The 13,193-nt window shown below is 44.3% G+C and overlaps 1 protein-coding gene across 1 annotated transcript in view; it reads right to left on the bottom strand.

Moving 5' to 3' along the window:
- The window catches only part of LOC139796523 (cytosolic phospholipase A2 epsilon-like), a 39,157-nt gene extending 34,913 nt beyond the window's left edge, over window positions 1–4,244 (bottom strand). The window contains exon 1 of the mRNA XM_071744678.1: window positions 4,191–4,244. Within this exon, the coding sequence (XP_071600779.1) occupies window positions 4,191–4,217 (27 nt within the window). The 5' untranslated portion in view covers window positions 4,218–4,244. The remainder of the gene's footprint in view (window positions 1–4,190) is intronic.
- Between the last annotated feature and the right edge of the window lie 8,949 nt (window positions 4,245–13,193).

Raw genomic sequence — 13,193 nt, 5'->3', positions numbered from 1 at the left:
TCACAAGCCATTTGTATCATGGGTTTTGTTAATAACCTAAGTTCTAATCAGAGAGCCTTTTCACCAGAATTAGCAGGAGTCTTGGTTGGATATTGGTGACTTAAAAACTTGCACAGCTGGATGGAAACACCCTTTTCATGCCTATAGTCACAGAATCACTGATTTCAGCAGGGAAAATGTGTTGGTTTCCACAGGACAGAGATTATATATGCAAAGCCAGAAGAACTGTGTCCTTCAGATCACTGCTTCCTCATCCATTTACCCATCATGGGACTCCAAACACTTTTGATGAATAAAACTCTGCACGTGATACTCTATTTGAGACACATTTCCAAAAAGCAGAACTTCAAATATGGATCAACACAACGTGGGTACTCTTAGTGCACAGGGATTGATACCAACTCTGCAGAGATTTGTTCTTAGACTGATAACTCAGGCTTGTTGCATAGCCCATTCACTACTGGTAACATAGTCCTCCATATTTTACTGATTCCAGATGTCTGATACCAGAATTTTTTCTGATTTTGAAAACATAGAGGACTCAACTGTATGTTTATTTTCATATGTACAACAGTAGGCAGGGAAATAGGATGGTTCCCCCATGAAAAAACAGACCCCTCTTATGCTGCTTTGCCCTTCCAAAAGACAACAAGATGAGGGGAAGAAACTAGGCTGAGCATTCACCATCTGAGGGTTGAGAGTCATCTCACCTAATTCCAGATAGCTGTAAATTAGGTGTTTACATCTGACAGCTGTTAGGAATTTCTGAGTCTTATCCTAAGGTAGACATTATCACAGGACATGCATCACACCCTGAAAATCTCTGTTTCATTAGCACTGATTCTCAAAGGATTCTAGAGGTCTATCTCAGACACACAGGTTTTACATTTTTGATGTCAAATATGGATAAGACAAACAACACATCAAAGTTATAAGCTGATGAGAAGTAGCCTTCTTTGACTTTGTGAGGTTCATTTTTGAAGTGGAAAGCATAATGGAGGGTGTAATTTCAGCAGTTTCTATTTTAGACATCCCCATTCCACCACTCAGGGGAGCAGGGGAGGCACTTGGGCTCCTAACAGCCACAGCTTGAGTCCTGTGTCCAGTTCTGGGCCCCTCAGCTCAGGAAGGAGATTGAGGTGCTGGAGCAGGTCCAGAGAAGAGCAAGGAGGCTGGGAAGGGATCCAGCACAAGTCCTGTGAGGAAGGGCTGAGGGAGCTGGGGGTGTTGAGGCTGGAGAAGAGGAGGCTCAGGGGAGACCTCATCACTCTCTCCAACTCCCTGAAAGGAGGTTGGAGCCAGGGGGGGTTGGGCTCTTTTCCCAGGCAACTCTCAGCAAGACAAGAGGGCACAAGAGGTCTCAAGTTGTGCCAGGGGAGGTTTAGGTTGGACATTAGAAAGAATTTCTTTACGGAGAGGGTGATCAGACACTGGAATGGGCTGCCCAGGGAAGGGGTGGATTCTCCATCCCTGGAGATATTTCAAAAGAGCCTGGATGTGGCACTCAGTGCCATGGGCTGGGAACTGCAGTGGGAGTGGATCAAGGGATCAAGTGGATCTCTGAGGTCCCTTCCAACCCAGCCAATTCTATGATTCTATGATTCTGCAGTTGAGTAGAACCACTGCTGGTGCCATGCTCCTGCAAGCACCATATGGCTGGGGGTTGCTCATTTGTTGCCTCCTGCCTTTCCAGTTGCTGTTGGGACCAGGGGAGGACCTGCAGTCTCTTGTCCTTGTGGTAGAAAAAGACCCCACACACCAGTGGGGACCAAGCCCTCCTGCCTGCCTCAGCTCCTGCTTCTCATGCCAGAGATTCTCTAGCAGAGGCAGCACTTGCAACCTTCTCCTAACCTCACCATGCACTGTGGAAGCTCCCCACTCTTTCCGTATTCTCAGGAAATGTTTCCAGCTTCCAAAACCCAGCAGAAGCCAAAGCTTGTGCTTTGCACAAGAGTGAGAGTTTAACCTGCCACATGCTCTTCTCCCATCTGCACAAACCCTGCAAGAACAAGAAGCCCTTGCCTGGCAAGGAAATGAGGTACCATTTGACCTGAGGTAAGAGGCACCTTACCCTTGTTAAGACATGGCTCATGCTGAAATCAGAAGTATGCATCCAATTTTTCCCCTCCCCTTTCCTCACATTAATTATTGTGTGAGACCTGCTGCAGGCCTTAAATATTTAAATGCAAACACTGATGTCTAAAATACCAGAGCTGGCTTTGCCTGCTGCTTTAGCATAGGACAAAGCATTATCCAAAGCTCAAATGATGTACATTTCTTAATGATGCAGATAAAAATCAGCATGTTGGCATAAAAGCACATGCAGTTGCTGGAATATGCTGTGATGTGCTTCTAGCAGATGATTCCTTTCAACAGGCAGGGCCTGATAGTTAAGTCTTCTGGTAGTTTCAGTGATGAAAAATTTATATTTGAGCAAAACTGAGCAGAAGAGATTAGAGCATGTATGTATCCTTCACCTAAACATGCAATATGCTGCTGTAACCAAGTCATGATCATGCAAGTAAATAGGAGAAAGTGCTACCTTCTGATCATAGAAGAAAAAACAGTGACTATATAACCAGAAGCATGAACAACAACTCAGACCACCACCAGTGGTTTGTCATGAATTTCTGGAATTTTGAAATGTGACAAATAATCCTTCAGTTAGAGACAGGGGCAATATAGAGGTCTAGAAAAAAAGTTATGGTCCCATACACAGGAGTTTGGTTCCTTTGGTACACTACTGTCACATCTGCCCCTTGAAATTTCACTGCCACCAAATGCCTTTATCTAAGACTATAATCCTGAGCAGATAATGGAAAAACAAACACATCACTGTGTAGGATTAAGAAATGGAGACAAATGGTTGCCTGTCATATATATAATTATCATAGGAAATTGTAACTCAGGAGTTCAAAACCTTTTTCTTTCCCTCATCATGATTTTAGGCTCCTTACCCCTTGTAAGGAGCACATGTTACAGCAAACACTGAACAAATCCCTGTTTTTCAGCCTGATTTTATTATTTTTGAAATTCTTTGTCCTACACAGGGTTCAGCATTTCAGTATCTCCACAGCCTGGAGATAACAGACATTGTAAACTAAATACTTGCAACATGAAATGCCATAAAGACACCAGACTAATAAAATATATGCTGAGGAAATGCAGTATAATCTTTAATGTCACTTATCTTTTTTTTTTTTTTCTTTTTCTTTTTTTCATGAAAATCCTAATACTGGCCAAACAAAAAACCAAACAAACAAAAAAACCCCAAAAAAACAAAACAAAACCCAAAAGCTAAACTCTGAAACACACATGTGAAAAAGTAAAAAAGTTGTGGAAAAGCTGTGAATGTGATAAGATTTTTTTTTTTAATTTCTCAATGCCTAAATTGCACCAGACTACCTGGTAACTAACTTATCACAAAGCCCACATCTGCCTGCTTACATCCCTTCAGCTTTCATATAAGGCTCTTTTTCAGCTTCAGTGTCTCAGTGTAACTTGTCTGCATGGATTATAATGCACATTTGCATAGAATTATCTGGATCAGAAGCAGACACTGCTCAGGACAACATTGTTACATGGGTCACATTTCCATTTCTCTAATCCTGACAGACAGGAAACAATGCCTTTATATACTGCATGGCTAGCAAAGTAACAGAATGAGAAGTCCTACCAAAAATCAGTAATTTCTAACAAAAATACACCTGTGACTGATCTTCAAACACAAGAAATAGCTTTAGCACATTCAAGCATCACTCTTTTCACAGAATCCCCTGCTACAGTGTTTTTCTGATGGAACTCAGACTCCTCTGAGAAAGATTACTCTGCCAAAGCCATTAGAGCAATAGATGCATCTCTCTTACTTCTGGCCTTTCCAGTTGAAAAAGCCTTGTGGCATAGAAAACTCTCCAGTGGATTTCTTTTACAAGAATGTGACGAGTTAAAACAGTAAATCTCCAGTTTGCTCCCAATAAAACATAACAAAGGAACACAAAAAGTGATTCTGAAAATCATAAATATAAGTGAAATAGAATGGTCCAAGAAACAAAGCCATGGGTGTTTCCCTTGTAACACTCAGACTGCTGCCATGATTATTTACCTACTAGAGCATTCTCCCCTTTGAGCAAAACAAAGCCCTCAGCCCTTTTTGGTTCAAAATTCTTGTGTTCATAATACCTGGAAATCACCTTTGTCTGGTACTTGCTTTTCACCATCTCCTGAAGAATTGATGCCTGAATCTTCATCCTGAAGAAAGGAAAAAAATGATAAATGATAACATGAAAACAACAACAGCAGCATTATCAAGGTAGATAATTAATTCCTACTCACAATAACTTATGCTGAAACCCCAATTAGAAAAGTTGTTGGTTACACCCAGCCATGTCACAGTGCTCAGCATAATGAACAAACCACCATGTGGTTCAGCACATGCTGGTACCAGATCTGTGTCAGGGGTACCCTTTCAACCAGCCACTGAAGGAAAAGTTTTTTCAGCTGGCAGATACCCAAAGCACACCTCTTCATTTATTTTGTGAATAAAGATTTACTTTTTTGCTTCAAATGTGGTCTTTAGGCAATCTACTATTGCTCTCAGGGGTGTTAGATATTGATTTTTAAAGTCCCAGAATCTCTTTTCTGGGCTTGAGCCCAGAGTGTGAAACACAGTGCTATTTCCAAAATTTAAAACATTTCAATTTTTTTTCAGGAAACAGAAGTTCTAAAATATTTCTTACAATGGTGGGTGCCCCCTTTTGAAAGGATTTGTAAGAAAATACCATTAGAGGACAGTTCCTATAAAAAAAAAAATTTCAAAAGTATTCTATTTCTCTTTCTAGAGTATTTCCTCAAGTGATATGCCTTCATCCAGTCAAAAAGCACACAGAACAATGTATAATATACTACAGTTAGGATTAAATAAAAACTTGAAATGATCCATAGAATGGAAAATCCAGAATAAAAATGGAACTGTGGGAACAAAATTCTCTATACCTATTCTCCATCCTGTCCTTATATCTTTTCCAATAACAAAAAAACCAGTTGTCACATTAATGCACATGTCAAAATTTTGTTACTGATACAGAAATACTAAGTTTTTAATAGAAGTAGCATTTAATTATGGAAGAGATTTTTTAGGTATGGTTCTGGATTCAATGTCATAATGAATTCCCCTAGACTTGTTTCCTTCCCTGATCATTTTTTTTTTTCACTTTGTCTTTTTTATGTCCCCTTGTTCTACTGACTTTATCTTAGTCAAGAGGACTTTTGCCACTGACAGCCATGAAAAGAGCATTTCACCTTTAACTCCTTCAGGCAGAGACATTGACACCTGGTCCCATCAGATAGTAAGTTTGCACAGTAGCTTGTAAATAATCATGCTTACAAAGCAAGACTTCTTTTTCTGTCAAATACAGTGAGCATTAAACATTTTTTTTAAGCTTTTTTCTTACCTGTAGTGCTTTTGCATTTGGTGGCACCATGGTCTTCCCTGAATTCTTGCAATAGAGCATTTCTGGGACCTCCACAGGCAGCACTTCCTGAGCCATGTTTGCAGGATTTACTCCTGTAGGAGTCAATGACAAGTTATTTTATAAAATTACCTCAGGCCCCACCCACCTCATCTCTATAAGCAAAGGACCTGCCCTCCCACTGCCAAAGATGGTGGAGCACCAAGGATGTCTGCTCCAGGGAAGGATCTTACAGCCAAAAGGGACATGGTACCTTCTCTCTGGCTGGGAATCTCTCCCACCCCGTGCTTGGTATTGGTGCCCCCCCTTCTTCCATGGTGAGCAGTGTCCCCAACAATCCTGCTGAGCAAAGAAGCACAAAGAGCACAGAGAAACACACCAGACAGCTCCAGCAAACCCAGCTCTTCCCCACCTGCAGCACAGGGAGTGACACCAGCTCCTGTGTGGGGGAAACTGAGCCCCAGGACAAGCCTCTGTGTGTAAATACCTACAAGCCTGGGTGCAAGCACACACCTCTTCACCCTGCTCGAAGCACCCATGTGGGCAGGGGGACCCAAAATGGTTGGGGTGCTGCCCTGCACTCAGCAGTAATCCCCCTGGAAAGGGCCACCCACCCTCACCTCCTGGCAGGGCACTGCCTGGACCAGCAGCTCCCAGCTCCTACTGGGCTGCTCCCATTTCTCCTTCCCTGGGTGGAGCAAGGCCAAGGCATGGGGCTGGGTCTTTGTTTTGCAGAGGTGAGCAGGAGGTAGAAGAGGTGAGTGAGGGGCATGGAGAAGGAGGAGGACATTTGCAGGGGGAAGCAGGGACCTCAATGGCCAATACCTGTGGCTACTACTACCTTAAATTTCACAAAAGAAGCAAGAAAATAAATAAGCTCTGCAAACCAGTTGTGTTTGGGCACATTTTCCAGAGCCAGGCAATAGAACTTTACACAGCACCCACAGGAAACTCGTGTCAAGATGAATGGAATATCCTATCCAGTGGTTTAGTTTTATTAGTTTTATTTTACAGAGATTTTGCTCAGCCAAAGAGCTTGAACAAAAGAGCACATGGACATCTCCAGCCATACTCAGTGAAAATTACCATCTTCACACACAGAAAAAAACCAAAAAAAATGAATAACAAACTAGCAGCTCCAGTAACAGTAGGCTGTGTCATAGGATCTGCATTTCCAGCATGAAAAGTAGCTCTGCCCACACCTGAAGTACAAGAACATCTTTGGCCTCAGGTCACAGACACTCTGAGCTGCATCCTGGAGAACGCCTCTTGCAGCTTCATTCAGAGAACAATCATGCATTTATTTATTTTTTTTTTTAGCTTCACCAGAAGAGAAGACTTACCTGACCTTGGAAGACCTGCCATGGGACATTAAAAATACCAAAATACTTGCTATTAGAGCAGGTCAGATTTCCCAGAGCTGTTCAGAGGACAAGTAGCATAAGTGATGATATTCACCTAGAATCATAGAATGGTTTGGGTTGCAAGGGACCTTAAAAATCATCTAGACCCAACCCTCCTGCCATGGGCAGGGACACCTACCACATGATCAGATTGCTCGAAGTCCCATCCAACCTCTCTAAAGGTGACAAATTGTAAGAAAATTGAGGTTCCCTGTCCTCAAGGAAGCTTGCAGAGAAGAACAGGTTGAATCTGCAATCAGACTTCCCAGTCTGTGTAGTTAACTCCCCATTAGATGCACACTCAGCTATCTGGAATGGTTGGAATGATCTTCAGCTAAATTTATGTATTCTGCTCCCACCTGGGAGACTCTAAAGGGAGCACCTGAAAGAAAAAAAAAAACCTCCAAGGCTCTCATGAGCAACAGAAATGGTGTTATCAAATTTAAAATTTGAATGTACAAAGCTGGGGGGGTCTCAGTTTGTGAAATGAAAAGCAAAGGCTCCAAGTGGGATGATTATATTCCTTTACATTTTGTATTTCAGTAATTTAAGGATAGATGAAGCAAAATAACCTATCTGCTTCCAAGATCTCACCCTGGTTGCCATGGGAGCACACTACCCTCATCCCTCAGTACTTGCTAGACCTCATACTTCCTCTAATACTTAGGTTTCTTGTTCACACTAAAACACATTTTACAGAAGCATCCATCACTTGGCAAAGGTACTGATATTACATTTGACTGCAAAGGCTGTGGGGAAATGGAGCTCTGTGACAAACCTAACATTTTCAACATTGAAACATAGCTTTGTGATTTCTTTTATCACTCTCTTGGACTATACTGATATTGCTGATAGCCAGTGTCCCTCTAAATGCAGTATATTCTTGCCTAGCCTTTGAACAGACCATGCAAGATGAGCCTGGGGTTATTCTGGTAAGCTGCAAACACAACCAGGACTGCCTGTGACTGCCTCACTGCTCTCAGACATACAGATACTTCTGTGCAAAAAAAACCAGCACTGGAGCACAGAGTCAAGTGGGTGTTCTGGCACAGCTACATTCTCTTCCAGCACAAGGAGCAGTGTCTCAGACCACAACTTGTGCAGCTAGTGAAGGAAGGCAATGTGGAGCAGGAAACTCACAGGGGACAGGGTATTATTGCTGTCTGTCATGTTAACCCTGCCACAGGTAAAAAGGAACCATCTGGTAAATTAAGCTTATAAAGTCTCTAACCAGAGTTTAGAAGTGCAGGAATATAGTCATGCTAAAACATGACAGTCACAGCAAGAAAAATATGGCACTTTATATACATTACGTATATGCATCAGCACTTGTATGCATGTGGCAGGTAATTACTGCACAGCTCTGACACTGAAAGGTATTGCTTTCCCACGAGGGAGACTGGCATCATTTTACATCACTGAACTCACAGATAAATGCTTGTCTGTGTTTCTTTCATGTTACAGTCACATCAGATAAAGCCAACACTTACCACACTGGTCTCAGAGCAGCCTAAACATCATGGACATTTATGCTCCATTATGTCTCTCAGGTTTTTATCCATGTTGCAGTTCTCAGAGCTTACCTGTACAGTGAGAAGCTCCTTTGTGCCACGAGTTGTCTCACTGTGTGATCTTTTCTGTACTTAGAGAAATTTTCCCAGGAACACAGTAAACTAGAAGAATGCTTCTTCAAGTTTTGTGAATTCTTCACATTTCTGCAGACTGCCTGCAAGCCTATCATCTCCACAAGAGCTGGAAACCAGCACAAGGGCAGTATGACTAGCATGGCACTTCCTCCTGGGCTCCAAACCAGTTGTGGGTTGCAGGCCATCAGCTCCTGTACCCACAGTGTGACCAGGGAAGGTATTTGTTTAAAGTCCTAAAGGATTTTCTGCTAACTCTCCTGCACATGGGACTAAAACTTTTAATCTCCATCAAATAGGATATCACTTCATCTGTTAAATCTCAGAAATCTACGACATCAAATATTTACAAAGAAGATACCAAAACAAAACAACTGCAGCTCAAGGAGGCATTTGGAGCACAGCTTGCTTTCAGGGCTGATTGGAACAGTCTGGATGTCAGCCAGTCAAATAGCAGAAATTGCAAAATTAAAGAAATAACTATCAATTGCTCAAGATTTAAAAGCGCATATTAATATATGTAGACACTTGCAGCTCCTTACCTGATCGTTATCGGCATCTAAGGATGCCTCATTGCCTCAGCAGAGAAAAGGAAGTAGGAGGGGAGCAAACATTTAATATATTCACAACTAACCTACAGATTATTAGCTGAGAGAGAGAAGGATGCAATAAGCAGCAGCTTGCAGGAAAAGCCACACTGCCAGGGACCAAAGGGCCATCTTTTCCCAGTGTTTAAAGGCCAAGAATAGAGTGAGATGGAAGCCTGAAAGCACTCAGAGGATGAGTATCAGGCATCTGTGTCAGAGTTTGGGCCCAGCTGGTACCAACTGGGCCTCTGCTCACTCACACGCCACCCCACTGTGGGACAGGGAAGAGAAAATCCACCCAAGGGTCCTTAATCCAGACAAGGACAGGGAGGTTTGCACTGCCCAGTTACAGTAAAAGGCAAAAAACCAAACTGGTTCAACAGGAAAAAAAACATAATATAATCTATGAGGAGGAAGAGAAAGCACAGACAGACCTTAATGCCTTCTCCCGCCACCCGTCCCCTCTCCCCGTCCCGGGTCGCTTCACTGCCGCCTCCCCTCAGGGCACAGGGGACACAGAGGGGGTTCAGGCTCGGTTCCCCACAAGCTGTTTCTGCCGCTTTTCCTCCTCAGGGGAGGACTCCTCATGTTCTTCCCCTGCTCCAACATGGGGTCCCTCTGAGGGGACAGAGTCCTTCAGGAACCCCTGGGACATGAGTCCCTCCCATGGGGTGCAGTCCCTCAGGAACTGCTCCATCCCGGGTTGCCCACAGAGTCACGGCTGCTGAGGGAACAGTCACCTCCTCTGACACGGGCTCCTCCATGGCTGCAGCTCCACATCTGCCCCTCTCTGCCATCCTGCACAGGCTGCAGCTCCACATCTGCCCATCTGTGACACTTCAGGGGCTACAAATCCACATTTACCCCACTGTGCTCCTTCAGGGACTGCTCCACCGTGCTCCTCCATGGCTGCAGGGTCACATCCGCCATCTCACCACAGGCTGGTGGGGAACCTCTGCTCGGGCACCTTTCTCCCTCCTTCTTCACTGACCTCGGTGTCTTCTCTTTGGCCTTGCTCTCTCACTTCATCCTCTACTCTGCTCCAAGGGTCCTTTTAAAAATTATTTTTGCAGTTTTGTTTCCCTTTTCTGGAATGTGTTACTCAGAGGCACATCCAGCTTTCCACATCTGCTGGGCCTTGGGCAGGGGCAGAACTGGAGCCAGGGGAGCTTCCAGCAGCTTCTCCCAGGAGCCACCCCTGTAGCCCCCCCATTCCCAAGACACCCCTGCACTAACCCAAGGCAGTCAGAATCCCAGCAGGAGGATTTAATGCCATCATGTTTTCCGGATTAGGGTTTTTTCAGTTGCTATTTTTTGTAATGGAACAGCCCATCAAAGCTGCTTTGAAGAAACTAGAGGAGGGATATGGGTCAGGATTAAAAGGAAAGGCAGAGACAGGGAACTTGATAGTTGAGGTCTGCTGCCAGGCACCTGACCAAGATGTGCAGATAAAGCCCTTTGAGATAAGGCCCTTTGTAGACAGACAGGAGGAGCCTCACGTCCATGAGCCCTGGTCCTCATGGAGGACTTCAACCACCCTGGTATCTGTTGGAGGGACAACACAGCAAAGCATAAGCAATTCAAAAAGTTCTCGGAATGCATTGATGATAACTTCCTTCTCCAGATGATAAAGGAGCCAACGAGGAGAGTTGCTATGCTGGACCACGGTCACATCAGCAATGACTGACTGGTGGGGAACAGCAGTTCAAGGGCAGCCTTGGCTGCAGTGACCATGAGGTGGTGGAGTTCAAGATACTCAGGGCAATGAGAAGGGCACACAGCAAGCTTCCTACCCTGGGCTTCAGGAGAGCAGACTTTGGCCTCTTAAAGGAATTTCTTTACAGGGTATCATGGGATAAACCCATGGAGGGAAGAGAGGCACGAAAAAGCTGATTAATATTTGAAAATTATCACCTCTTCCAAGCTCAGGAGTGATGCATCCCAAAAATAGGAAGTCAGGCAAAAACACCAGGAGGCCTGTATTGGTAATCAAGGAACTCGTGGACAAACTCAAACACAAAGAGGTAGCTGACAGAAGGACAGGTTGCCTGGGAGAAATACAGAGAAAATGTCCAAGCAGCCAGGGATCAGGTTAGGAAAGCTGAAGCCCTGATAGAATTAAGTCTGGCCAGGGACATCAAAGGCTGCAGGAAAAGGTTGTATAGTACTTTTGGTGATAAAAAGAAGACTAAGAAAAACCTGATCCTTCCTTGGAAGTATGTGGATGACCTGACTACATAGGATATAGAAAAGGCTGAGGTACTCAACAATGGTTTTTGTCTCAGTCTTCACCTGCAAGTGTCCAAGGCACACAACACAAGGCCAGAGAAAGCAAAAACAGGGGCTGAGAGCATAAGGAATGTTAAAGTGCACAAGTCCATGGGACCTCATGAGATACATCCATGGGTCCTGAGACAATTAGTGGACAGTGTTTCTAAGCCACTAATCATCATATTTGAGAAGTTGTGGCAGCCAGTTCCCTGGAAAAGGGGAAACATTACCCCCATTTTCTAGAAGGGGGAGAAGGGGGTTAAAAAGAAGACCCAGGGAACTACAAGCCAGTCAGTCTTAACCTCTATGCCCAGCAAGATCATTGAACAGATCTTCCTGGGAACTTTTCTAAGGTACATGGAAAATAAGGTGGTGATTTGTGACAGCCAGTATGATTGCACTAGGGGCAAATGACACCTGACAAATGGTGGCTTTCTACAGAGTTACAGAGCTAGTGGGGAAGGGAAGGGCAACCAACATCATCTGCCTGGATTTTTGGAAAGCATTTGACACTGTTCCACATGGTATCCTTGTGTCTAAGTGGGAGGAACATAGACTTGACAGATGGACCACTTGGTAGATGAGAAGCTGGATGGTCACACTCAAAGAGTTGTGGTCAATGGCCCAACTTCCAACAGGGATCAGTGATGAGTGGCATTCTTCAGGGATCAATATTGGGATCAGCACTCTTTGACATCTTTGTCAGTGCTACAGACAGTGGGATTGAGTGTACCCTCAGGATGACTTCCAGAATATCCATTTCCTTCTTTTGGATAAAGTGTCTCAGTATCATAGCTATACTACCTCTATTTTTTTTTCTCAGCTTTTCCTCCCTCCCTTGCTTTTATACCATATTTTCTTAAATTTTCCTCTTTGTCTCGTGTGTCTGAAGGATGGAAACTTGATCACATTTGGAACACACTTGGTCATAAAGGCAGCTGGGATCAAGCCATGACATCTGGTGTGACACCAAGCTGCATGGAGAAATGGAGACAAACAATAGTGGGCTGAAGGGAGTGCAAAGGAGACCTCAAAACACAAGGAGAAAGAATCTGGAGACATGACAAGACATCCCAGAGTTTCGATATGAAGGGTGGGAGGAGTGCTGGGGAAGTGCTTTGTGAATGCTGCAGCTGGTGAGAGCTGGCTTCAAGTGAGAGCCCTGCAAGGAAGAGCTCAAAGACAGAAGTTTCAGTGTCATGAAAGACACACAGCTCTCACCCATTGACCACCATACCATTACCAGGGCACAAGGAAACCAGTCCTGCTGGAAATGAAGCCCTGATCACCTCCTCTGCAGTATTATCACTCCAGTAGGATGGTTGGATATTGCACATACCCAGCAGAGCTTTACCTGTGAACAAGGGCCTGGGGTTTCTCAGGAGGTTGTCCTGCTCTACCACCCACGTTCTGTAGTCACTGTGGCAGGTACATTTCCTGTCACTCGTGTGGTGCAACCTGTAGTCCCACAAGTGAATAGCTCACTTCACTCAGCCCACTTGCAATAATCTTTTGTTTGATCACTTCAGACCAGTGTAAAATGGTGCTGCCAACCAGCCCATTAGCTTCTGCTGCCTCAGTGGCTCTCACCAGACAGGACTTTCAGAGAACTCAAATGCCTCAAAAGGGGTTCAGAAATCCCACTGCTGCTTTCCTTAGGTTCCTGCAGGCTGACTCACCCCATGGAGCTGCCCAATTCTCACTGCACCTCTGTGATAATCAGAAGGGCTGAGGCAAAGGTGCAATTCCATGCTAATCCCTTCACTTACCTACAGATAATGAATGGGTAAGAAGGAAAATCCAGGCACAGAGAAGATTCAG

The sequence above is a fragment of the Heliangelus exortis genome, chromosome 5, assembly GCF_036169615.1.
Source record: "Heliangelus exortis chromosome 5, bHelExo1.hap1, whole genome shotgun sequence".
In the NCBI taxonomy this organism is placed as follows: Eukaryota; Metazoa; Chordata; class Aves; order Apodiformes; family Trochilidae; genus Heliangelus; species Heliangelus exortis.
Note: the sequence above shows the minus strand (reverse complement) of the source record. Positions and strands in the feature narration are given on the sequence as shown.